Source organism: Mytilus trossulus, chromosome 8 (assembly GCF_036588685.1).
Source record: "Mytilus trossulus isolate FHL-02 chromosome 8, PNRI_Mtr1.1.1.hap1, whole genome shotgun sequence".
NCBI lineage: Eukaryota > Metazoa > Mollusca > Bivalvia > Mytilida > Mytilidae > Mytilus > Mytilus trossulus.
Window position 1 is genome coordinate 17,561,316 of NC_086380.1, and position 27,501 is coordinate 17,588,816.

At 32.2% G+C, this 27,501-nt stretch overlaps 2 protein-coding genes across 5 annotated transcripts; one reads left to right on the forward strand and one right to left on the reverse strand.

Annotated features, from left to right (window-relative positions):
• Positions 1-1,857: 1,857 nt before the first annotated feature.
• LOC134680632 (E3 ubiquitin-protein ligase RNF34-like) lies at positions 1,858-17,903 on the reverse strand. 2 transcript variants are annotated; one of them, XM_063539755.1, is made up of 7 exons: positions 17,810-17,903; positions 9,233-9,436; positions 8,393-8,680; positions 7,765-7,998; positions 5,625-5,829; positions 4,807-4,824; positions 1,858-4,285 (listed from the first exon to the last, which is right to left on the reverse strand). In XM_063539755.1, exons 2-7 carry the CDS (start codon positions 9,407-9,409, stop codon positions 4,092-4,094), a joined length of 1,116 nt encoding a protein of 371 aa, XP_063395825.1. In that variant the 5' UTR covers positions 9,410-9,436; positions 17,810-17,903; the 3' UTR covers positions 1,858-4,091. The 2 variants fall into 2 exon arrangements, with proteins under 2 accessions (XP_063395825.1, XP_063395824.1); XM_063539754.1 differs by lacking the exon at positions 17,810-17,903 and adding an exon at positions 10,460-10,611.
• On the forward strand, positions 15,375-27,229 carry LOC134680631 (uncharacterized). Of its 3 annotated transcripts, XM_063539752.1 has the most exons (5): positions 15,375-15,521; positions 16,453-16,534; positions 19,943-20,191; positions 22,735-24,931; positions 26,098-27,229. In XM_063539752.1, exons 3-5 carry the CDS (start codon positions 19,979-19,981, stop codon positions 27,066-27,068), a joined length of 3,381 nt encoding a protein of 1,126 aa, XP_063395822.1. In that variant the 5' UTR covers positions 15,375-15,521; positions 16,453-16,534; positions 19,943-19,978; the 3' UTR covers positions 27,069-27,229. The 3 variants fall into 3 exon arrangements, with proteins under 3 accessions (XP_063395822.1, XP_063395821.1, XP_063395823.1); XM_063539751.1 differs by lacking the exon at positions 16,453-16,534; XM_063539753.1 differs by lacking the exons at positions 15,375-15,521; positions 16,453-16,534 and adding an exon at positions 17,774-18,110.
• Positions 27,230-27,501: the final 272 nt, after the last annotated feature.

Sequence of the window (27,501 nt, forward strand, 5' to 3'; positions counted from 1 at the left end):
TTTTTTCGAATAAGACAAAGGATTTAATTTTGAACTTAAATTATGACTGAAATTCTCATGCAACTAGAAATAAATACATCTATTTATAATAAGTTATCAGGCGTTACTTAATACTCATTTTGAAATAAGTGAATTTCGGTTATGTAAATAATCATCTATGATTAAAAAGATGTTTGACTATCACCACCTGTCATGTTTTAAGGCATCTATGTAACCAGAGCTTCAGTTATATTCTATACAACCTGAGATGTGCACTACTGTGGATTCATTATAATTCGTTGGATACCAATTTTTGTGGATTTCGTGGGTACAGATGAACCCTGAATTCAAATGTTTAACTAATAACCTACTTTCTTTAGGCTTTGTATAAAGTTAATGGCAAAACCACAAAATCAACTATCCACAAAAACACAAGTTTTCTCAATTCACAAAAAATTGATACCCAAGAAAATAAATAAATCCACAGTAACTTATTCCTGCTGCAAATGTATTTTTGTATTTGAAATAGCAACATGCATATCAAATACACAGAGTTGTAATATTGAATGTGTTATTTTTAATATGTGACCTAAGCAGATACATGTATATAGCAGGCATATGTACATATTATAAAAGTTTTCGTCCATTCACAAGTTGTTGTACTCAGAACATTCTAATTTAAACATAACAACAGATACATTTTTCTACGCTATCAGAACACATTCAATTTCCTGAGAATCTGAAAATGGAAACCCTTTCTCAAAATCTGGTATTGTATGTCATTGCAAAACAACGTGTTATAATGGAAAAAAAATCACATTTAAAAATGAAAATTGTCTCACCAGGAATCACTTTGTCAGCGTAATTCCAGAGGGGCACATATGACGCAAATAAATTTCTGTCATTTGTGGTTGAAAATTTTTAAACAAATTAAATCATATGAAAATCAAAACTGTTTAATTAACATATTTCTTTAATATTTTCATTTGTTTAAGGTATAAATAAGTATTATGCATGGTTTCTGAAAAACTGATACAAATTACCTCTAAACATGGATTTTATGCAAAAGTCTTTGAATAGATTAAATGAATACGAACAAAAATATTCATAACTTTCAAATCTTATCTATTAAATTGTCAAAACAAATAATTAAACAGATCAATTTTGGCATATTAAGGGTTCAATAGGTCAAGGAAGCCCTTTCTGCTTATAAGAAATCTGTGAATCTTATGGAAAGTGAAATTGGCAAGAGTAAAAATAAGCTGAAGATAGAAGATATTGTAATGAGATCTTTAGACTGTCTCTTCCTCTTATATAAAAAAAAATAAAAGATACTTATGGAATTTCACAGTGGGAAATTTTTCCAGGATGGCCAGTCTTATGACATTTTCACCAGCCTTTAGTGATTGGTCAAAGTGTTTCAAGACATTTCTTACCATTACACAGAGAAAAATATCAAGGTCAACAATTACCAACAACTGGACCATCTTAAACATATGGCACAACAATAAAATTATCATAATCAACATTAATAACTGTAACAAAGACCTAACACATAATAATAATTTCCATCAGTAAATAAATGAAAGCAATACTTATAAAAAAAACTATTATTGAACTAAATTAATTAATCACCATTCAGGCCACTGAGGCCAGGATTGTATGATAACAAGACCAATAAATGGAAGAAATCTTACTTAAACAATATGTCTCTCTTCTCAGGAGGAGAGAATGAATAAAATAATGTCTAGTTAACTTAAAATATCATTGGATTGTCGTGTGTATACAAAGCTTTTTAAAAGCTAAGTTTAATAAGCATTATTTTGCGATCTTCTATGATGTAAGTTTGTTAAAATTTATATATTGTATATAATGATAAATAAATATATAAAATAAAACAAAAAAGTAACAAATTTATACATAAATATCACAGGAAACTGTGTCACAAATAATAATCTACCAGTATGTGTGCTGTGTAATGGATGAAAAATGTATTTCTCTTTCACATATGCAAATGTAAAATTGTTAAAAACATGGCTATACTGTAGCAATGAATTTACAGCATTCAGATTTACTAAAAATTATGTATATTGAAAATCCTAGCTTAAACTATTTAACTATTAAACTTAAAAGCAACATATAAGATGTTTAAGCATATATTAAGATTAGAAACAATATTTCAAGATACTGTCTTTTACAAACAAATTTTGACAAACTTGCCTTCATTCTCATGAAAAGCTGGCGTTAAATGATTGATTTACCATTCTAGGCATACACTAATTTAAAAATCATAAAATGTTAAGTTTATTTAAAAAAAAGAATAACATACTCAAAATTTGGCACAATGCTGTGATTGTATTCTCATTGCTAAGGCCAAGAAAAAATGTATGTTTGTTTCAAGATAACCTATATACATGTATTTAAATTTCAATAAAAGTCTAGTCTGTTTCACCAAAGTTTTTTTTACAATTCTAGTATTAAATTTGGTGCTTTCATTGAAAATTTCGATTTTTAAACTTATAATCTCTCACAAACAGTTTTCCACAACATGATTTTTCCAATCAGCTTTCAACAACAAAACAGTCACAATCTTACTGCAACAAAACTGTCTAAAACATCAAACATGAACAAGCATAATCTTATGCATCCAATGTTTTTCCAACATACATGTATCAATAACAACATCATCCTTAATCTTAAACTTCTTTAATATTCTATGTTATGTTGCACCATGTTACAGCTAAACATATTGAGAGCATAAATTAATTTTTACTTTTGTGTATACTAGGTGAACCATGAGTGTGGATGTTTTTTCTTTGTATTTTTCCCCATTATTCTCTATTCTTTCTATTTTGCCACCCCATTTTTTATTTATATTCTTTATTTTCATGCCATATTTTATATTTTTTGCTAATTTCCAGTTTTAATTTCATTGTCCACCTTGGAAGCAAACAAAACTTAACATCATTGTCCTATGTACACACTTAAGAATATTTGCTGTAAATTCTTCATTCTATTTACTTTACACAAATGTGCATTTACATGACCTTAATAAAGCAAATTTAACAATGAGGTATATTTGTCTATCACAAACTTAACAATAAGTTAAAGAACAAAATATACCGCAAATAAAATCTCTTAAGCATCAGTGGAAATTTAAATTTTGCTTCTGACAGGAAAAGCATCATTACATCAAAAGTAAAATTTGACAACCTTGAATGCAGTATATTGTTGATATACAGATTTATGTGTAATAAGTCTGAAAGTATAAACATTAACAGACACAAAATTTGCACTATTCTATGCTTTTGTTTAATTTTTCTACAAAAAATAAATTTAAAAGTGATATATTTAGATTAAATAATTATTTTTATCTATGAATTTATAAATGGACAACCTTCTTGGGTATGAAAGAAGCAAAAATTACAACTTTTTATTTAAAAGTTATTTTCTTTGATAAAATTGTCAGAATTGATATTCCAAGATAAGAGGCAGGTTAAAAAAAAATGTGATAGAAAAAAAGACATTCATTTATAATACTTAATCTTTTCAAATACTGAAAAAAAATAATTGGTAAAACATACTCAAACTACAAAATCTTGAAAACTATACAGAAACAATGTATACTGTTAAAATTCAACAAAAGGTACATTTACAATAACATTATGTACTATTCATTAACAAGATATAAAATTTGACTCCCTGAGTCATAATTTTTTTGATTTTTCAAAACAATCTACATGTTTATCAAATTGCTTTAAGGCCGTAAATATTTATTAGCTTCTCTGGTCCCGATTTATGTTTCTAGTACCAGTTCTGTCTGTTTACGTTACTTTTACAAAATTCAAAAAATTCTAATAATTCTTTCACATTTCATGACTGTTTCAAAATTATAAATCACGATTAGGTATAAAATTACTCAATTTTTTAATTGATTGAAATTTTAAATTGAAACGTGATGTGGAAATAAATTTAAAAGCATATGACCAAATTGTGTGTATTTATTTGTATCAAAAATACTTTCCAAAGAAGAAAAAACAAACAAAAAAGCCCACCTTGCTTGAAGTGAAACGTTTAATTTTGGCATGAGAAGCTAAAAATCTTTATATGACCTAACTTCTAAATGTACGGACAACTCTGACCACATACTGTCTACATATTGGACATTCTGAAAGTCTTTTACCACATTCTGTACAGGAGACCATGTGACCACATTCTAACAGCACACAATCTACCATCGCATCCATACAGATCTTACAAACTTCATCTTCAGGGGTTTTACCATTACTGGTTCCACCATTGCCTTCTAAAAAGTCAGAAAAATAAAACATTTTAAAATCTGAAATTTAAAATTCACAGAACCTTTCATATTATAGACACATAAAAAAAACCACCAGACATTGCTCATCTTTCATAATATACAACAATCTGTTGATGAATTTGAGGAAGGGTTGAACTTACGAGTCGATTGCAATATATGATTCCCATCCCCAGAGTAGTGTTACAAGTTGATTTATAAGAACTAGGCTTTTCCAAGTCTTTTTCCATTTACATTGTAGTCTTAGTAAAATAATATAATTAAAAAATTCCTAATTAATAATTATCTGCATTCTTAAGCTTTTGTTGTTTGTTAATTCTTCAATTTATGTGATCATGTGTTTCAGCTTTGCTTCAACTATTGGAAACTGGTCATGGCATTTTCAGTTTTGTAGTACTGAATCAGATAAATGTCACACTTTTGTAAACATTTGAATTTTCTTTTAATTTCAGATTCCTCTACTATGAAAGAAAAGAGGAAATAAATACATACAGAACATTAAAACTTACCATCTGCCATCTTTTTGGCTGAAATAAAAAATATTGTGATAATATAATAAGCCGAAATAAATATCTATTCATATATACAAACTGTGTAAAACTGTTATAAAGCTTCTGCACAGGGAGACATATGCAAAGGTGGATCTATACTGTTGTTAGTCATGTATTACTGTCATTTTGTTTATTTTCTTTGGTTACATCTTCTGACATCAGACTCGGACTTCTCTTGAACTGAATTTTAAAAGTGTGTATTGTTATGCATTTACTTTTTTACATTGGCTAGGAGTATAGGAGGAGGGTTGAGATCTCATAAACATGTTAAACCCTGCCGCATTTTTGCGCCAGTCCCAAGTCAGGAGCCTCTGGCCTTTGTTAGTCTAAAACTGTCTTGTATTATTTCAATTTTAGTTTCTTGTGTACTATTTGGAAATAAGTATGGCATTCATTATCACTGAACTAGTATATATTTGTTTAGGGGCCAGCTGAAGGACGCCTCCAGGTGCAGGAATTTCTTGCTACATTGATGACCTGTTGGTGACCTTCTGCTGTTGTTTTTTCTATGGTCGGGTTGTTGTCTCTTTGGCACATTCCCCATTTTCATCCTCAATTTTATTACTACAAAATTAAAGTATTGTCTTGATTACATCTGATTGACAATAGTCACAGAACACATGTCTAACACATTACCATAAATTCATATTGACATCATACATCAAATTATATGTCTATAGAACTGAACTTTTACAAAATATTCTTTAGATCATACAAAATTATCTGTTTATAAAAATGTTTTAAAGGTTAATGAGATTTAGGACATAATTATTTACCCTTTTCTTCATTATTTTTATGTTCCTTCCATAATCTTATGACTTTATTCTTTAGTTCCTCTTTCTCTACACAACCTTTGTAATCAACAAAACTTCTAAATAATAATTCTTTCATTTCCTTCACACTAAGATTGTCTATTGCTTCTAAAGTCTCTATATCACTTATATTCATTCTTTTGGTCTGGTTAGGATCCTTTTTCTCTTTCTGAAATTTCAAATATAAATCATTTTATACAACTGAATACACTGATGGATGTTTAACTTCTAACAAACCAATACTTAGATATAGGAAGATGTGGTGTGAGTGCCAATGAGACAACTCTCCATCCAAATAACAATTTAAAAATTAAACCATTATAGGTTAAAGTACGGCCTTCAACACGGAGCCTTGGCTCACACCGAACAACAAGCTATAAAGGGCCCCAAAATAACTAGTGTAAAACCATTCAAACGGGAAAACCAACGGTCTAATCTATATAAACAAAACGAGAAACACGTATATATTACATAAACAAACGACAACTACTGTACATCAGATTCCTGACTTAGGACAGGTGCAAACATTTGCAGATTTAGAATGATAGCAGACACTAAACTATATTCTGAACTGGCTCATAGCCAAAGATTGGTACATAGCCACAGACACAGTCTGCAGGAAGACAGATTTAGTCATTCTAAATTCATATTATAAAAAAGAAGATGTGGTATGATTGCCAATGAGACAACTATCCACCAGAGACCAAAATTACACAGACATTAACAACTATAGGTCACTGTAAGGCCTTCAACAATGAGCAAAGCACATACCGCATAGTCAGCTATAAAAGACCCAGATATGACAATGTAAAACAATTCAAACGAGAAAACTTACAGACTTTTCAATTTATACATATGTAAACAATTATAACACGTCTGATAGATTTTTACTGTGGAGAGCATTCAATGGGATTTAAGATTGTTATATGGTGTTTTGGTTTGTTAATTGTAAACAGCAGGGTTTCCGCTGGCGGTCGCCATTTTCGCAATTTGCGAAAAAACAATAATTGTGGCGATTAAAATTCGTCATTGGCGAAAGAATTTGGCGAAAGAAATATATATAACGATTTATTTTCAGCCATCTTGTTCATTTACTTTTTTCGGGTTTCTCTAACTTAACCTATCAGACAATACTCGGAATTCACCTTCAACTCGTTACGATTTTGACAGAAAATCAATAATCAGCTGATTGCTTTCATAGCTATCGACATCAAAGGACTAATTAATAAAGGTGTTGATTTTATGATATGACTAAATAATATGGTTAAATGGCTTCTGTTACATGTCACAAAAGGGACTTATTAACAACTTTGCGACGCACGTGTTTGCAAAATTTTTACGCTTCCTCTCCTTCTTTTAATGATAGTCTAGAAAAGAAAATTGTTGTTATGACGAAAAATGTTCAAAAGCAAGAAAAGTCTCTGATTTAAAACTTTATCATTTAACTTTTATATAGATCATTGATTTGAGTTGGTACTTCAAAATCGTATCAGTGTTCAGTGACACACGTGTATCAAGCATATATTTTAACTTATTTACGATGGTCTAGAAAAGAAAACTGTCGTTATGAAGAAATCTATTCAAAAGGTTGGTATGAGAGTAACCCTTCAATGAATTGACTTCACCTTCCACGAGGGATCAATTCCAAGTGATAAGATGTTTCGTTAATTTGGGGGGGGGGGGGGGGGGGGGGGGGCTGGAAAAAAAGGAAAATTTTAAAAGAAAAATATATTGGTGTTACTTGGCGAAAAAAATAATTAAGTGGCGAAAAATATATTGTTTTGGCGAAAGAGGTGGTGAAAAAAATAATTGACCATGGGGAAACCCTGGTAAACAGCATACATGTTGATGTTTAATTCAAGGTTATCTTGTTATGTTGGCTTTTTACATGTTAAATGTACCTCATTATCATTTAACCCATATCATTTTACCTTTTATTTCTGTAACACATAGAACTAAGAGAATGCAAACATTAGACCCAGTCATATAAATAAATAATAAAACTTCTAAATTCTCCAAAGAGATACAATTATTATGATATAAAATTTTAAAATAGTTATATAGGTTAATAAATATCCTTGTATTTGATGTCATTAATATTTACTGAATGATCAGGATCAGCATTGATTACTGGACGTAGAACCTCCTCTGATTGTCTCAATTCTTCGTGTTGTCTTTGTCGTAACCTTGCTGTCCTATCTTCATCTGTTTCCTGTCTGGGTGAAGTGGTCCTCTGAGGAACCTGACCGGGTATTCCACCATTGGTCGGGACGGAAGATGACTGAGGTGGTCTTGGTGTCTGACCTGGGTTATCTACTGATATTACACTTTCAGTATCCTAAAATAGATCAATAATCCTATTTATAGCTTTGGATCTATCACTATTTGGCCAACAATAACTTTCATGTTTCATTTTTTTTAAATAACTTAATAAATTTAAAAAATGTGTTAAATTAAGGATATTGGATGATATTGTTTTTTACTTTTAATCCAGATTCATGAGGTGCCACTAAAAAAATAAATGCTTACCCCACTTTTTCCTGATTGAATGGTTTTACACTAGTAATTTTTGGGGCCCTTGCATTTGATAGCTTGCTGACTTGTGAGTCAAGGCTCTGTGTTGAAGACCATACTTTGACCTATAATGGTCTACTTTTTCATATTGTGACTTGGATGAAGAGTTGTCTCATTGGCAATCATATCACATCTTCTTCTTTCTCTCAAATACTTACACTTCTTTCTTCTACGTCATCATTCCGAGTCATGTGACCAAAATTTATCACAATGAGATCAATTAGTTCCTGTTTTTCTCTACAACCATCGGTAGAAATATTTCGTTTCATTAGCAAACATTTTAAATCCTTAACTTTCCACTTAACAAGTTCCTGTCGTGTAAAGGTACCAGTCAGTAAGATACGACATTTCTTACACTGACGAAATGTCTCTTTATTCTGTCCTTTTAGTGATAATCTATGTACACAATTTGAACAAAAACATCTTTCACACTCTCGACAAATTTTCTGAAAAATAAAATTTAATATACATTGTATTTATTTATATGTACTATAAATTACATAATGATGAAATCTAACAGACTGCAATCATGACAATTTAACTTTATAATGTTCAGACTCACTATCTGATATGTTGTCTGTTTAAAAAGTCAATATGGATGCACAGGTTATGGTTAATAAACTACTACATTGTGTCTGAATACTGATTTTTTTTATGAGCTAACTAAATAGTATCGTCTAATTATAACAATCAAAATGTTCATGAACAATGTTTATGTATACATGGTCACAAGAAAATATTAGAAAATGATCATAAATGATCCTGAATATGTGTGGACAATAATGAACTTAATATGAAACATCAGATCATGTCATCATAACTAATTGTAGTTGCTCAAGCATGAATTGTAGGACATGACAACAAAATGTTATTCAATTGGTAACTTTAATATTCAATGATTCAAGATACATGTACATGACCTTTCTTTTGAAGATATTAAAATTGACATACTATGCTTCACATGCCATATCTTTTGGCGAGTTTGATGTATGAATTACCTTTCTTTTGAAGATATTAAAATTCACATTACATGCTTCACATGCCATATCTTTTGGCGAATTAGATGGATGAGCGTTTGAGGTAAATTGTGTGTTTGTTGTTCCTCGTTGTCCTGGCATTGGAGAAAACATGAACACATGTGTGCCTTGTTGACTCCTCACAGCAGCAGCACCCATATCAGCTTACTGTCACCAACTCATCTCCTAAAAAACATTAACAATTAGTTCAAGGTCATCACAGCAGCAGCACCCATATCAGCTTACTGTCACCAACTCATCTCCTAAAAAAATATAAACAATTAGTTCAAGGTCATCACAGCAGCAGCATCCATATCAGCTTACTGTCACCAACTCATCTCCTAAAAAAACATTAAAACAATTAATTTAAGGTCTCTACACTTTATGTATAACAGTTCCTTTGGTACATGTAATTTGCTTTTGCTTGTGTAAACACAATTTTTCAGCAACAAAGCTCATCTCTATCATATCAAGAGTAAAAACTGAAGTAGTTCATAAGTACTTCATTGGTGTGATATCACATTCATTTCATTATTCTAATGATGTTAACTTTTACATTGTGTTGCTTAGCTATTGGTTTTTATAGGTGGCTAGTTCAAATACTAATAGTGTTTTTCAATATGATCCAAATAAACACTTTGATGCATGTCTAGTCCAAATAATTATGTAGGAAGGCGTCCAAGAAAAAAATTAAAATAGACTTGCCAGTTGTCACACTTATTTGGACTAATGCGTGGCATGACATCTAATCAAAGTGGTTTACATGTATATATATTTCTAGATAAGGTGACTTTCAAAATCATGCATTATCCTCTGCATTTTCTATGTCACAGTAAGATTTGACTGTTGAATGACGATATTTACATCAAATCCGTGTTCTCATTCATCGAAAAAGCAACACAAGATTTGACCTAAACTATAAACATGATATATTTTGGCTATTTTGGAGTAGGGAGTGGAGAAAGAACAGCAGTTTTTCATATTGTTTTCTTGTTTACCAACTTAAATCTTTATAGAAATGTCTTGACCATTAAATAACCAATTATAAGATATATTTTGAGGGCCATTCAAAGTTCTAGATAATTTTTATAAGGTTGACGTCAACATTATTTCATAATGTGCACAATGATGACCGTCATTGGCTCTTATTTTTCTGAATAAAGACCAAACTTAAGACTTGAATGCCCTATCAAATTTATTCGTAATTACCATTTTCTAATGACAGACTAAAATAAGAAGAAAGAAGAAGAAGAAAGTCACATCAACTACCAGACTGCAGACAGACAAATGTATTCTACTTCCTGTAACTACGTAAATCGTCTGGGTCATCCACACGCTCTTGACAGGTGCGCGATAAAAATGTTCCGAATGCCTCAAGTTTTTTAAGCGGGAGTTTTTAAAGATCTTCAAAAAATTATCTCCATCTCTCGGGCTCCATCTGCTCTTGAACCATTGCTGACTGTAACACTGTCTGCACGCAGACACCTGTCTCTGAAAAAGGGGAAGTGACTGTCTGCAATGAGTTGAATTACATATAAAATATAGCTTAATTCGTTGGTTTTTACAGACGTCTATGACTTAAATTATAAACTAACAGGTCCCTCATGGGCCGGTAATCGGATGTCCATATACACATAATCACCGTGAAATATTTTGATACAGGGATTTCTATACTATTAGTAGAAAGTCCGTGACCAATATAATCATTAATAATTTTTTAAACAATATATATCAAATAATAAGAAACACAATCCTATATATGAGACAATATCTGAAAAAGTCTAGTTTCCATGTCCCCCACTTCACCAGCAATTATTTTTTTTATTCAACCATCTTTTTTGAAAATTTTAAGTTTCAGTGTAAACTAAATTATATAATGCACCAACCCCTGCCAATTAAACACTCATTCTTATATTTCTTCCGATAAAATATTGTAATTTAAATGTTCACCCCCCCCCCCCCCCCCCTAAAATCATGTTGTCCCTTGTGTTTTTTTGTAAACTAAATCATTCAGATAATATCCAAATTTATTAAACAGGCGTCCGATTCTCACATATATGATATATTATATAATAAACTTGCCCCTAATTTGTCTTTTTATATTATAACTATAGCATGTAATAAGATTTTGCAAATTTTAAGAGAAAAAAAAATTTGTCCCCAGGGGTGATTTCCCTCCTGTTACCACAAGGTTTTTTTTACCTGTGGAAACGTTTACAAGACTTAGAGTTATTTTCCCATTATGTATTGTGAAGAGCATCATTTCCTGAATGTATTAGTACAAAGAAATAGTTGGAAAGGCGGCCAGGTTTGAAAATTAAAGCCCATCAAAGGTAAGAATTTATAGAAAAATACTTATTGGTGTTCTATCCTGTTATGGCCTTTTCTTACACTTTCTGAGAATACTTATAAATGTGCACCACAACATTAAGTGTGTTTTTTATTATCATCTTTTTAAAAGTTATATGTCACAGGAAAAACACTTACATTTAACGTGATAAAAAGGACAAAAACTATCGCGTAATTCCTTTCTGTTATGTTCTGTCATGTTACCTGATAAAAAGTAACAGCATAACCATCATCAGTAACAAGGATATTCAAGACAATTTCACTGAAGAATAGAAAAGTTAATCTACTATATATGCCAACCATTTCATTTAATATAAGTTATCACAACCATGTCAAATAAATTTCAAAATAATACACAGTATATTGAATAAAAAAATAGTTTTTTTGCTTTTGATAACAGCAGAGAACATTTATGCAATTCTAGTATAGTAGATAGTAACAGAAAGGAATTTAATTTAGAATTTTTCATTACCTAGGCAGATTTTTCATCTTGCAAATACAGTTTCAAAGGATAAATGACATTGTTTGCTGTTATCTTCCAATTGTGACCAATCTCAAATGATAAATTTTTCTTAAACTTTAAAATAAAGCAGAAAAATCCTTTCTGTTACCAACTCTGTCCTGTTACCGTTGTCCTGTTACCCAAGATTCTTTCATGTTACCGACATATCTAACTATATTTAAGTATATTTCTAAACCTTTTGTATTGCAAATGCTAAAATCAATAATTGGCATTTGATAAACTATTGTAGGATATACTAGTAAACCACAAATAGTGTCTTAAACTTATTCCTTATTCCCATTAGAAACTTTTTAAAATTGATTCACTTTCGCACGGTAACAGGAAAGAACTGGATTTTTTTGTTCTATTTTTAAAATTGCCATTGTTTCCTTTTTAAGCAGTTGTTTGAGTTACAGACGAAGTTCCTTGATCCCCAATATGTGTTCTTCGATTTGTGCTATTAAAATACCGGGTCTAAAGATTTTTTTGGGTGTTTTTTCTTATTGCCAAAATCTAGACTTTTTCAGATATTGTCTCATATACTGATCTATACTAGAAGCAAGGATTTGTATAATGAGATAATCCTAAATATTTGGTCAGGAAATCAAATAATTACTATAAAAACATCCAGTACTCACCTGGGACTATCATAAAAGTCACAGTACCCCCATAATAACATTTAAAAAAACCACTAGGGAGCACTTTCATGTGGGATAACTGGTATTTCTTTGTATTTAGTGATCATTTTACCAGATCAATTTGATTCATTGTTTGAACCAGTCCCGGAACCAGTGGATCCAAAATATCTCTAAAACTAATTGTCTTTCGTATAACCTTTAACGTAATCAGAGATCAATATTTTAATTAGATTGCTAACCATGCTAAGTAACTAGTACATTGTAGAGGGGGCAGGACCTTTTAAGGGACGTTGGGATCAGGTGTTTTTAAGCTTGGGATTTCGTGAATGGCCCTTTCAAGATTCAGGAATTCTGTTTATGAATTTCAGGTTCCGGGAATTCTGTTTTCGATTTTCAGGATCCGGGAATTCTGTTTTCGAATTTCGGGATGTCGGGATTTTAATTTCTTTAAATTCGGGACCTCGGGATTTCGGAATTGGGACCCCTCCGAACCCCCTCATTGTTAATCTTGTCTATTAAAAAGTAGTATGCCAATCAGTAATAAACCATTCAAGTTTGCAGAGGAATAGAAGGTAGCAGAGGCGGATTTAGAGGGTTTTTCAGTGGGGCCCGTCCCCCCTTTTCTTGGAAAAATGGTTGATTATATAGGGAATAACAGAAGCATGACCGGAGCGGGCCCCCTCTAAGGCAGTCAGTGGGCCAGGACCCGCTACTGGGTAGCCTGCCTACATACATATTTAAAAAAATGTTCTTATCTTTAATATCTACAGTCAGGATGAACCAAATGTGAAACTGCGATTATTTTAACACGTGAGTAATTTTATTCTCGGTGTGACTATATATTGACTCCCTCTAGTAATGTACACCACCTTATGACGAACTATTGACAATCAGCCTACAATTTCCCAGATCGAATATTGTTATACCTAGGAACAGTAAATATCTAACAATATATATGTTTATGCTTATACTTAATGTAGTTTTTATCCTGGTTTTTTTTCTCCAAAAAAGATATTACTAGTACATTGTCTAGTTTTCATGAAAATCAAAAATTAAAAACATATCAAATATGATAAATTTACAAGAAAATAAGAATGTACGTGTCCATGGAACACGAATGCCCAATTCGCACTATCATTCTCTATGCCCATTGGACCGCGAAATTTGGATCAAAACTCTAAATTGACATTGAAATTAGAAAGATCATTAGCATAGGAAACCTGTGTACTAAATTTCAAGTTGATTAGATATCAACTTCATCAAAAACGACATTATACCAAAACTGACTTTAACCTGAATCGGGATAGACGGACGGACGGACGAACGGACGACGGACGACGGACGAACGGACAAACGGACGACGGACGACGGACGAACGGACGACTGGACGACGGACGAACGGACGGATACAGAGACCAGAAAACGTATGCTCATAAATGGGCCGGGCATAGAAATGGTGTAATCGAACACGTTTCTTGCTACAAGTGAAAGATGATTTTTGTTTAACTAGAATGGTTATCTCCCCGTGTAGTTCAATACTAGAATCAAACAAAAACTTGACTGATTTTAATTTTTATACTTGTGAATATAGTATCAATGAGGCAACAAATCCGCACTATGTATTATATGTCTCTGATGTTAATTAACAGTCTTACAAATTAATTTCTAATTTGTTTTAAATTTGCAAACTTCAACAAGGAACAAGGCCGATTATTTACAGCGATTTTATAATCCAAAATGGTGGTATATACTGATTTTCTAAATTATGCATATATTCCAATTGCAGAAACACTAGTCTAATTAAATTAACGGTACCAATTTTCTTGCACCAGATGCGCATTTCGACAATATATGTCTCTTCAGTGATGCCAATGGCCAAAATATTTGAAATCCAAAGTTATATAAAAGATGAAGAGCTTTAATCCAAAAGGTCCAAAAAGTATAGCCAAATTCGTGAAAGGAATCAGAGCTTTGCATGAGGGAGGTACATTCCTTAATTTATAATAATTTCTAATATTTTGTAACAGCACATTTTAATAACACAAAAAATCCGTATTTTCATGCCAGTAAGTTATTTTACGGTCTTTTGCGGTTTACAAATATAGTTTATACTGATAATCATTTTGACAAATATATAAATCTTTTACATCATCGTATCATAAGCTTCCTATACATAATTTTCCGTTCACTGATGTTTTTATATATACGATCAGATAATAAAGAATCATTGGTAATTCGAAAAAAAGTAGATATTCGTATTCGGGAGAAATTTTTAAACTCTAGTAAAATATATATATATATATATATATGAAATGTGTCCTCGAGAATGTGTCATTATAATCCTGGTACCTTTGTCAAATTGATAACTATTTGTATAGACTATAGTCAAGGAAATATTTTCTTGTACAATCATTGTCGCAACCGGGTATTTTCACTAAGGTCCGCGTGTCCTTCGTGTTTCCGATGAGGTCCGCGTGTCATTTTACATAGTTTTAACAGGTGTTTTCATTGATTGTGAATAGTGGATAGAATAATTTTGAAATGAACTATAATGTTTTCTGTTTACGTTTTAGTCGACATTATGAAATTAGCTATACACTGAACCCGCCAGCTTTTCATGATCCGTACAGTGTTTTTCGAACAGTGCGTTTGAAGATAGGCGAATCTAGATCAAGACGAAGCTTGTAAAAACGTGTGTTTTCATATCCACTGCCAGAGAAGAATATAGATTTGCAATCATTTTCTGCGCGCTATCAACCTTCTATTCAAAATTTTGATAATGGTAAGAATAAATTACATATATCTTTGCAATAACGCATCATTTTATTATCTTAAACAGCATAAATTCATGGGAATCTCGACAGCCTTGTACTTTGTTTATCTACTTCCTTAGTAGAAATATATCAATCATATTATAGATGATTTATGCGAAACAGACGAACAATTACTATTTTTAAAATTAATAGGCAATTTTTGTTTCTATTGAAAATGGTGCTAGTCGCACAAAACTCATATTTAATGTGTAATTAAGACTTACAAATTCAATATATGTGTTCAGCAGATGCATATAATTTGGACACTCTTATATTGAAATTAAGTTAAAACATATGAATAAGATTAATATATAATCCCTTTTGGATAAATTTTCTAATTTTGCCAGCCGAGTGAGAGCTATAGAATTTTAGAAGGGAATTTAAAAGAATACCAATTAAAACTGTCTTGGCATTCTAATCAGCAATGTTCAGTGAAGCAAGAGTTGCTGTATTAGCATACTGTCAAAAACTTTAAAACACATAATGACAAAATTATATGGTTAACTAATTTTGAACCAAAAAAATAAATTTTCTTAACATGTAGGGACCAGTCTCTCAAATGAGTTATAGCATCATATTATGACACGAATGACAATTAGGGAATATATATATTTAAAAAAAATTTGCTATTTTGAATTTTGAACAACAAAAAAAAGACCCCACAATTTAACATTTGAAAAAAAAAGACCAAAAAATATATATATATAATTATTTTTGAGCCATTTTTAAAAGCCTGCTGTTAGGTTAGAGTCAAGGCTCTATGTTGAAGACATATACAGGTGTTTTGACTAATTGTGACTTAGATGGAGAGTTGTCTCTTTGGCACTAGTACTGCATTGATATATTTGGTTAAGCACTGCTAGCCATAAACTACAATGTAGTTCAGAAATTTTTCTGTAGGCACTATAAACAAGTAAAGAAAGATCCTCAGAACTAGGTCACCACTGGTGTTCCCATTAATGGGAATTGATCCATAGAGCAGGTATGGTATCAGATAAATATTTTGTTATTTGTTGTGTAATTTTAAAGTAGTCATGATGTGCAAATAAATGTGAATAGCAACAAATTTCCTTTTAAGATATTAATTCGTGAAAGAACTGGATAAAAGTTGATGACCTCTGAAGATTATATATTTCAAGTTCATTAACTTTTCTTCTAATGATATTTACAGTCATGTCTTGAGGCAAAATATGTTGGCTTTACATCCTCTGCCTCCACCTACCGCAAATATCCTGAAACTCACAACTTTAAGTAGGCCAAAATAATTGATACATGAGTTTCCGCTAACGTGTTTAACAAAATATGGTAGGTAGATAGACACTAATTTTATTTTACAAACATCTTTTACATGTTATAGGTGGTTACTAAATGTACAATGGAATCAGTCTTACTTTAACAGTGCTTGTTTAAAATGGCATAAATAGTTTTAAGGTATAGACACTAAAAATTAGGGTAGGTACATGTAGGGTTAGAGATACTATTTTTTGGCATTGGACATTGATAACTGATTTGGGGTCAAATACACATGTTCAAAATGTATCTGAAAATGGGGATAATTCCTTTTTAGGTGGAGAGTACCCAACTTGATAAAAGTCCAGAATATTTCCCTAAATTCCATATGCAAAATAAAAAAAAATGTAGCACATTTGTACATAAGAAATTATTAATTGAGTAACAAATTAAAGTTCTTTGGTTCAGGATGTATCATATCTTCCTCCTTCAAAGGAGCACAATTTAGTGCCAACCAATGTACATGTATCTTTTGTTGAACTGTATATTATTACCAGTGTTTATTTCTATTTCTTTGAAAAAAAAATAGATGCTATTTTGATGGTGGAGGTCTAATGTTACAAAATCTTGTTGGTGAATATTTATCAAAAAGAAATTGTTGTATTGTAATTTGGAACATGTGAAGCTGTTTTGATGATAAAACATAATTCCCTGGAAAAGAAGAAATTGTTAAAAAAATTATCTATTATTATGAGTTAGAGACTTTAGAGGAAACTTCTTGAAAGTGGACAAAATAAACTCATCAAAAGTCTCAGAGTGTACATGTATAATAAATAGTAAAGAGATGGCTCAAAATTAGGATATCACATACATTGTACATTGTACATGTATATGATATTTGGATTTTGGAAGAACACCAAAAGACAATAACCCTTTAATTTGATATTTGTACATCAGGAAGTACATTTGTAATTATGGTTGTTTAATTTAAATCTCTATGTGACTTTGTGTTATAGGTGTGTATTACCTGTGATCTTAGGAGAAGCCATATTTTTAGGAACACAATCTTTGCCTCCTATCTACCTGTGTACATTTTTTTTGTAATTATCAAGTGTTTCCCAAAATAGCATGTTACTTATATTATGACCTTTAACTACATTTCGGGGTTTCTCTGACTTTAACCAATGTACAATGTACATGTATATGCAGGTCAAGGATAGATATAAAGATAAACATACTAACATTGTGATAATTTGGATGTAATTGTTGTTCACAATAGTAGTTTTATAACAGACGGTAAAAACTAAACAGGAGACCAGTGTGAGCTCGTATGTATTTTACCTCCCACCAGAATCTCCTTGTATATATGATTTGTGGTTTTTCACCAAGGCAAGTCCTATGTAAACGTATTTCTGAATTAGAAGGGTGAAAGTTGAAATTCACCAGTTATATATGGTCATTACATTTGTATTTTACAGCACAAATTAAAATTTCTGATCAGATCAATTTAAACTTCGTCATGTTCGTCATTTAAACGCTATTTACTGCCAAATTACTGGACATTGGTGGATAGTTTTATGACTCCCAAGTGGAGATAACTCAATGTTTTTGAAATGCAAAAACTGTCTCGGAATCTCTATTTAAAATTGAACTTTTTTAAAATTCAAAAACAACAGACACATGAAACTATTTAACCTTGCACTGTAATCTCAAATATGTGGTTTTTCCTAATATACCTGTTTATTGATTCACAATGTAGATTAAAGCCATAATTTTAGAATAAGTTTATACATCATGTTATATTTATAACAGCTTTCTCTGTAAGGTAGGGCAAACAACAAGTATGACACATTTACATTATATAGATTAATTAAACATATGTACGAAATACCTTTGGCCTAAATTAATATATTGTTTGTTTCCCCAATCCCGACCCTGCCAAGCAAGGTGTGGTAGGTAGGGAAATAATTTTATTTTTCCAAAAAGCCTGAATAGTATTGGAAGATGTTACAAGCCTGAAAATCTGAAATGAATAAAATAATTTTAGACTTAGTTTTGACAATAAAATTAATTTGGTTTTGACAATAAAATTTTATGAGTAGCATCCTTTTTGAAACAAACAATATTTTATTTTAGGCCTTTTATGTTCAGTTCTAGAAGTATTCAATATTTTTTTTTAATTGAAAGGCAAAAAAATTAGCAGATAGCTATAGGCCTAGGACATAACCCTGAAAAAATACACAATTTGAATATGATGAAAAATTTCATTCAGTATATTACTTGTTCTGAAACACCTGTTCACATGTCTCAGGTGTGTCATCTGTTTCATACCTGCTAATTATTTATAATCATTGATTAGTATAAACACCATACAGAAATCAAAATATTGATGTATTGACGACAACTCAAGTCTAGGAATTGATGCATGGAAAATGAAGACATATATTGTAATATTCAGTAGACATGTAGATTATGGATTTAATTTGACACGTTTTGATGTTTGTTTCTAATAAAGTAAAATAAATACTAGTTTTGACATGTTTAAATATTTCTGATAATTATAAAATAACCCTTATTGATCTCTATTGATTATTTCAGTAATTTAAAGCTTGAAATTTTGCTGGTATAAGATGACACATTTTTCTTGTTCCATATATGGTAGGTTTTCGATACAGATTGGAGTTTCTAAAAATGCATGCCAAACTACATGTATGTTAATATTTGAAGTTTTCAGATCATATCAATGAAATTTGATATTTGCGAAAAAAGTGATATCTTGTTGAATGTATTTTTGATATGAAACGATTATCCGTAGGCTCCCATTTTCCAGATCTGTTTGCCCCATTTTTTAAATGACATGGTTTTGCATTGTTTTGAGGTTATCATCTTTATAGTACTAAATAAAAAGTATGTATATCCTTAGGCACATAGTTCCATGTTAAGCCTGTGACACAAAATCCATGAGAATTCACACCTCTGGAACATGTATTGCTTTGTTTGCATCAGTTTTAATTAAAAAAAGTTCTGAACCTTTCACTAAATATATAGGGCTAGAGGAGTTTGCTGACATGTCAGATTTTAGTTGGTGTGAAAATAATAACATTTATCTACAACCAAAGTATAAGTTGATTTCAATTTTGTGTGTTTTATTTTTCTTCAGGAATTGAAGCCATGATATGATTACCAGAGAATAAGCATGGATAATACACAAAATATTGCTCTAACACCAGTAACCAACCCTTCATCTGGACAGGTGACAAATTATAATGCTAAACCATATCACATGCAGCCGGTCCAGACTAGTGGTGGGCGTGACCTGGCTTCCGATTTAGTTTGGCAGCGCGACCCAGACTGTTCTAGGGATCCTAATGTTGGTAACCATGGTAATCCAATGATGGTTTCACAAGGGGTATGTAAATATCAACAATTTATCCAAACCATTGAGCATTGTCACTAATAAATATTTTTTTGCTCGTTTTTACAAGAGCATGTTGACGGCAGATTATATTTTTTTTTTTTTCAAGGTTACCTGTTACATGTACCTGTATAAAAAGTAGTATATGCATTTAAAAATACCCAGATTTGAACATGGGTCATGCAGTTACTGTTAAACTCAATCACTTAGGCCAACAAAAATAATACATGTTTTTCTGCTATGTTTTTCTGCTAACCCTACCTACCCAAAAAAATTTGATTGCCTACCCTAACACTTTTTATGTCATTTTGGAACAAGCGCTGTTAAAGTCAGGCTGATTTCCTTGTAGTAACCAGCTAAACAATTTGAAAATAAAATGATATTGCCTACCTCCCTACTCTATTTTTTCAGCACATTAGCAGAACACATGTATTATTTTTTTGGCCTAAGACCCAAACTTAGCAGTTCTATTTGGTAAAAATGACAAAGCCTTATGGATGAGCAGAGTTTTAATCTCAACCAAAGATTGAAGAGTCATATTCCATTTAAAAATATGTACACATATATGATTTCAACAATCTATACTATTAAACGAGAAGACCTCATTTTGGGTGTCGCTTCTCTTCTTTCCATAATAAATTAATCATCATGCCTCTGTGTCCTATGGGTACAGTACATAATCGCATTTTGTCATCCATTCATATGATTATTCAGTTTGAGTTATTTTGGGTGAAAAACGAGAAAAAAGACGTCCGGATATGTTTCCGTCATTGGGCGAAATTTTAAGTCAGATCATACTTCTGGTTTGCGTTTTCCTGTATACTTTGAACATACATTAATACTACGAATACAGTGTATTTTCTGTCTTATATCCGTCATTGAACGAAATTAGGGAGCTACCATTTGAGTTTTATGGGGGGCCATGATGAAAATTTTTACCGTGCACTTTTTTTTAGATATAATCTTTGTCCTGCCTTTTATTTTTCACTCTGTTCGGTCCTGCCTTTTTTTTAAAAAGTTTATCCTGACTTTTTTTTTACCTTAATTGTCGTCCTGACTTTTTTTTTTTGCAAGTGTCTCATCCTGCCTTTTTTTTAACTCAAAACTCCTGTCCTGCTATTGTTTTTCAAATTTCATCATAGCCCCGCCATAAAAATCAAATGGTAGCTCCCTTAGACCTCCGGTTTGCGTTTTTCTTTTTACTTTGAAACAAATGCATATACCACGAATAAAGTGTATTTTCTGTCTGATTCATTTTCAAGTTTACTATCCACGGCAGTCACAGGGTTTCTTAATAGAGAGGGTCTGAATAATATATCAATGACCGCTGTGGATCAATTATTAAACTGAGAATTGACTGTTAAAAGAAAATACACTTTCATGACGTCTGGAACGGGTGTTTTTAAAATCGAAATTTCAGGATTGACCATTTGGGGATCCGGGATTTCTTTTTTCAAATTTCGGGATGTCGAGATATTTAATTTGTATACTAAATTCAGAACATCGGGATTTCATGTTTTTAAGCCCGGGATATTGGGATCAGGGCCCCTCCGCAGTGGCGGATCCAGAAATTTCCATACGCAGGGGCCCGTTGACTGCCTAAGAGGGGCCCGCTCTGGTCATGCTTCAGTGATTCCCGATATAAGCAACCAATTATTTTCCAGAAAAGGGGGGGGGGGACCCCCTAAATCCGCCTCTGCCCTGAACCCCCCCCCCCCCCCCACCTCCCCCCCTTTTAATGAATGTTCATAATATACAGATAAGCGCTAAAATTATTCATGTGTTAAATTAATAGAGAACAAACAAAAAAAATAGGATTTTTTTGTGGATAAAGGAGAAGCCAGGCTAGAAAAACAATTATCCTATCCCAAATTACCTATTACTTTTGATACCTTTTCTGAAATTCTCAAGTCACTAAATGTTTTACAAAAAAAGAAGATGTGGTATGAATGCCAATGAGACAGCTCTCCACAAGAGACCAAAATGACACTGAAATTAACATTTAAAGGTCACCTTACGGCCTTCAACAATAAGCAAAAGCCGATACTGCATAGTCTGATTTAAAAGGCCCCGAAATTACAATGTAAAACAATTCAAATGAGAAAACTAACAGCCTTATTTATGTACAAAAATGAACGAAAAACAAATATCACTGAACCACTGAATTACAGGCTCCTGACTGGAATGTTCATTAATCATGTACACTAAATGTATGTTCATAATGAAATTAATAGAAAACAAAAAATGGGAATTTTGGAAATAAAGGAGGAGGGTTAAAAAAAACATTTTTCCTGTCCCCAAGTACCTAAGACTTTTGATACTTTTCCTGAAATTCTCAAGTCATTAAATATTTTTGCCCGCGATTTCGCAGGTGTGTTCTAGTGTTATTAAAACTAGCAACATTTGAAGAAAAAAAATGATTTGGTGAAGGACAGTACATTTTTACTGTATTCTCACTTATTCAAAATTCATTATAATATATAAATCTGTAGGTCTGTTTATATATTTTGTATATTAATATTTGAAGTGTATTTTAGGTTCATGTTCCAGGAAACCAGACACAAATGATGCCAATAAATCAACCACATGGTGTTCATCAGATGCAGGGAGTACCAATGAGCCAGCCACAAACAGTTCCAGTAAACCAGTCACCATCAGGGTACCCTGTACCTAATGTTAACAATACTCTACCTCATAATCCTGCAGGTTACCAGTATCAGGGGCAGACAACTACGGTTCCAAATGCCTCTGGCGATCATGCTCACGTTAATATGGGTCAGACATTTCAGATGCCACAAGGAAACGTTTATCCTGGGATGAGACCCCAAGGTTTAGGTAATTATTTGCCAGTCACAAGTCATCAGCAACTCATGATGGATACTGACGGAAATAGAATTCAACAAAATACCATGATGCAACAGAACATGGCAATGACGGGGTACCAGATGCCTCCTCAAAATATGGTACCAGTTCAATACAATCAAAATTTTGTACAGGGAGGTAATATGAATGGCAACACACAGTATATGAATATGCGCCCACCTACAACAACAATACAACATCAACAGCAGCATCAACCACAGCATCAACATCAACAAGCTAATTACAATCATCCACGTCTTGTACCATACAATCAGCAATTAATGAATGCTCCCAGAACTCAATATAACAACCCTAGACCACCAGTGGTCCAAACACCTACTTTGAATATAATGGCAGCAAATCAGATAGCTCAAAAACCAACAAATCTTAATTTACCATCTGGTACTCAAGTTTCTTCACCAGACATAGGTTATCCGACTGTCCAATCACCAACCGTCGCTTCACCAGGGACTGAAAGTGTTAAATCACCCACATATGTTTTCATGTGTAATAAATGTAACTATGTAACACCACACCGCAGCTCATTCAAAACCCACTACAGCAGTCATATACAATATAAACCATATCAATGTGCCTACTGCGATCACGCTACCATTATGAAACAGCCAATGCAAAAACACGTCAAAATGAAACATGCTATAGAGGATTCCGAGGGGTTCTCATATGAAAGTGATTCAAAAAAAGAAAATATCATAGAATTCTTCAGCAATCAGTGTAGGTCAACTATGAATTTGGAAGAAGCAAAAAAATACCTGGATAAATATGAATCTGGTGAGAAACTAAAGAGTGGACCAGCAAAGCGTAAATTGTCTATGGAAGAGAGGGAGAAGGATTCTTCAAAGAGGAAAAAGTCTTGGCCTGAAGCTGGGGAGGATAGTAACCAAAGTGAGGCTTCATTAGGTCAATCAAAATCTCCAATTAGCCCGAGAAAACTCACACACTGGAAACAGGGCGTTACATTTGATCATCACAATCAGGATACAAAACCTAAAGTAGGTCGTGGTCGATCTATTAAATCTTTTACTAGTTTTGCTAAACAGAAAAAGTTCATTACTTCAGGTGTTATGAAATGTCCATTTTGTGAATTCAAATCTGGATCACAGAAAGGTTTGAAAAGACATTGTAATTGGCGTCATCTTGAGAAAAGATATAGATGTAACAATTGTGACTTTTCTACTTTCTTTCTAGAGGAGATGGAAGGTCATATCCAAAGAGATCATTGTGAAAGTTACCAGTTACATAGCAACGAAATAAGGAAATCTCCAGAAAAAACTGTTGGGCGACCAAGAAAGAATGTATCCAGCGCAGAAGAGACTACCCCTAAGACAGTTAACATTGACAGGTTTGCTGATGACAATGCAGACGACAGTGGAAATGATGACATGCAGTTGAATTGTCCACACTGCAATTTTTCTTCAAATCCATTTGCCCTCAAAAGACACTTGTTCTTCTATCACAAAGAATGTGATTGGAAATGTAAGATTTGTGGATTTATTTCTGGCAGTAAAAAAGAACTTGTACGACATTCCAATAAGGCACATCCAAATACTCAACCAAACATTGTTCAAACATTTGCCGATATTTCTTCTCTGTTACCTGACGATGCTTCAGAGCAAGAGAAGGGAACTCCCCCTGATAAGGATATTGACGAAAATGAAAAGGTAGTGGGTAAACATAAACTAATTGACCGTGATTATATAAAAACAAACAAGAAGCGAATGGTGTTAGGGAAAAAACGGGTATCTAAGATCATCAATGATTCCAGTGGGGAAGACAGACTGCAAATTATGAAAATTATAAGTGAAAGAAAGAAACAGAAACGTGGTAGAAAAAGAGAAGAAACAAAGAATGGTAAGAAAAATAGGAAAAATTGTAGTTAAAAGTCATGGCCTTGTGAAATTTAAACCAGTTAACTTTTCTAGTAACTTCTGGTGCTAAGGATTTTACGATAATTACAATGATATAAGAAGGTGTGGTATGAGTGCCAATGAGACAACTCTCCATCCAAGTCACAATTTGTAAAAGGAAAACCATTATAGGTCAAAGTACTTTACTCAACAGAAAGTCTTGGCTCACACCGAATAGCAAGCTATAACAGTCCCAAAAAAATGACCAGTGTAAAAACAATTCAAACAGGAAAACCAACGATTTAATTATATAATCTATCATGGATATATGAAAAAAATAGAAATGCTAATGAACCACATCAACAATAAACAACCACTGAACATCAATTTTTATTATGGCTAGGCTTTATCTTGTTCATTCAAATTTAGATAAGCAAATGGTTCAGCATCAATTATTTGTAATTTATTGTATACTTCTGTAAGTAGTTAAAACAGATAAATTGCAATCATGCTGTATCAGCCATCCGTGATAAATCGATATTGGTTACAGTTGCAGAGGCTTTTTTACACCCCTTAATTGTATGACGTCATATCTTTTAATAAAAAACATCTACTTTAAATTCAGAAATTATTGCGATTTTGTCATGCTTGACTTAAATGCGTTTTAATTTTTATGATTTTGAGAAAAATCCTGTTAAATTCATATGAAATATTTCAAAATGTGAGTTTAAATTATTGCGATTACAACTCAGTCGCATTTTTCGCAATAATAAAAACCTCACATTAATTTCTGAATTTACAGTACTTGAGGTTCAAATGTATATAATGAAGTGACTATAATATAGCAGAGCTCTTTAGGTAATATTGATGTCTCTGGCTGATACGGATGTGATATTGGAAAACCATATGATATTCTTTATATATTGTTTTCCAACTTTCACAGTTGACTTTCACCTTGTTTGTCATTTACTTCATCTGTCCTTTTGAGCAACAAATATTTACATCACAATATTTTTTGTTACCCCTAAAGAAATCACTACATTACATGCTTGCATTCAGTTGCAGTTATGATCAGTTATATTAGCATTGGCACATCTCATTTAACAATAAAGCAACCAAGTTACACTGTACATCTAAATACATCATAATTCTTTGGTTTCTAAATTTCAGATCAGAACTCTTATGTTTTGCGTCCATTGAAACTAAAGGTTGCCAGGATAGGATTTAGTTGTGTTTACTGTACCTACGCTGCTCCTCTCAGGCATCAGTTACGACTACATTGTTACGAAAAACACACTAAACATCCAGCTTGTTTGATGGAGTTCATAAATAGTACAATGGCGTTGGAAGAACAGGAAGACTATGCTAGAGATAAGACTGAAGAGAAAAGAAGTCCAGAGAAGACGGGTAGTACTTCAGAGATAAACGCAGAAATACATGTCTCAGGGGATATGGTAGTTAATTCTAGCAGTGAGAAGCAGGAAAAAGATATAAAAGATTTGGAAGAAAAATCTGTTCCAGAGGGAGAACAAGAATCCATAGAGAAATCAGAAGGAAAGAAAATCCAAGCGATGGCAGCAACTGAAACAGTTGAAGAGAAGAAAAACAAATCAGAAGAATCTATTATTGAAATTAGCTCTGCAGATGAAACGGAATTAGATATCACAATAGAAGATTCTGATTGTGAAAAGAAGACTGAAGGAGAAACAACCAAAGACATCAAAGACACAAGTAAAAATGAAATAAAATATCTTCCTGAAAATCCAAATACAGGAACAGATACCTCGATCTCAAAAGTAGATGAAGATCAAAACAAGGAAGTTTTGACTTGTATGGAGAACATTCTTGCCAATATTGGGAATGCAGACAATACTACGACAGAAAATGGTGCTAATGACTACATTTTACAAACTGACAAATTTAATGGTCACAAATTTTCAAATCCTTTTTCTACGCTTATCGTTCAACTTAATTCCACCCAGTTATTAGTTAAAGATGCCTTCGAAGGAACACTTGATGATGTAGATATATATTTAGAAAAATATGGAGTTCGTACTCTCAACATGGATTCTCTTACTCCTAAACAGTTTTCATTGTTCATGAAAAAGTTTGGAAGTAATTTACAGCAAATTGCAGCATGAATATCTATTGTATCTTGACTATTGTTGTTAGGGTTTTTATTTTTATGTACTATATTGTTAGTTTTGTAAAGTTGTGGGTATTTTTTGTGTTAAACTTTGTCATACAATGTTTAACATGTCATACAATGTCTACAGAAGTATTCCGAAAAAACAAAAGCAAACAATAGACATTTAATTTCTGTAATTCAAACTGTCAATAGTTCAAGGTTTTGTCATAAGAAATACTGTAACCATTAATGAATCTAAGTTTTTGTTTACTTATGAAAATGTCTGTAAAAGTACAGTTCTTCTTTTATTGATAATTCACAAGAAAATAATGTTAGGGGCCAGCCAACTCTCAGCATGTGTCCTAGGCACTAATTACCCAATTTTTTTGTCCCTTTCTCCAACCTTTGTTCTGCCACTCTGTGTTTTTCAACAACAAAAAACATGA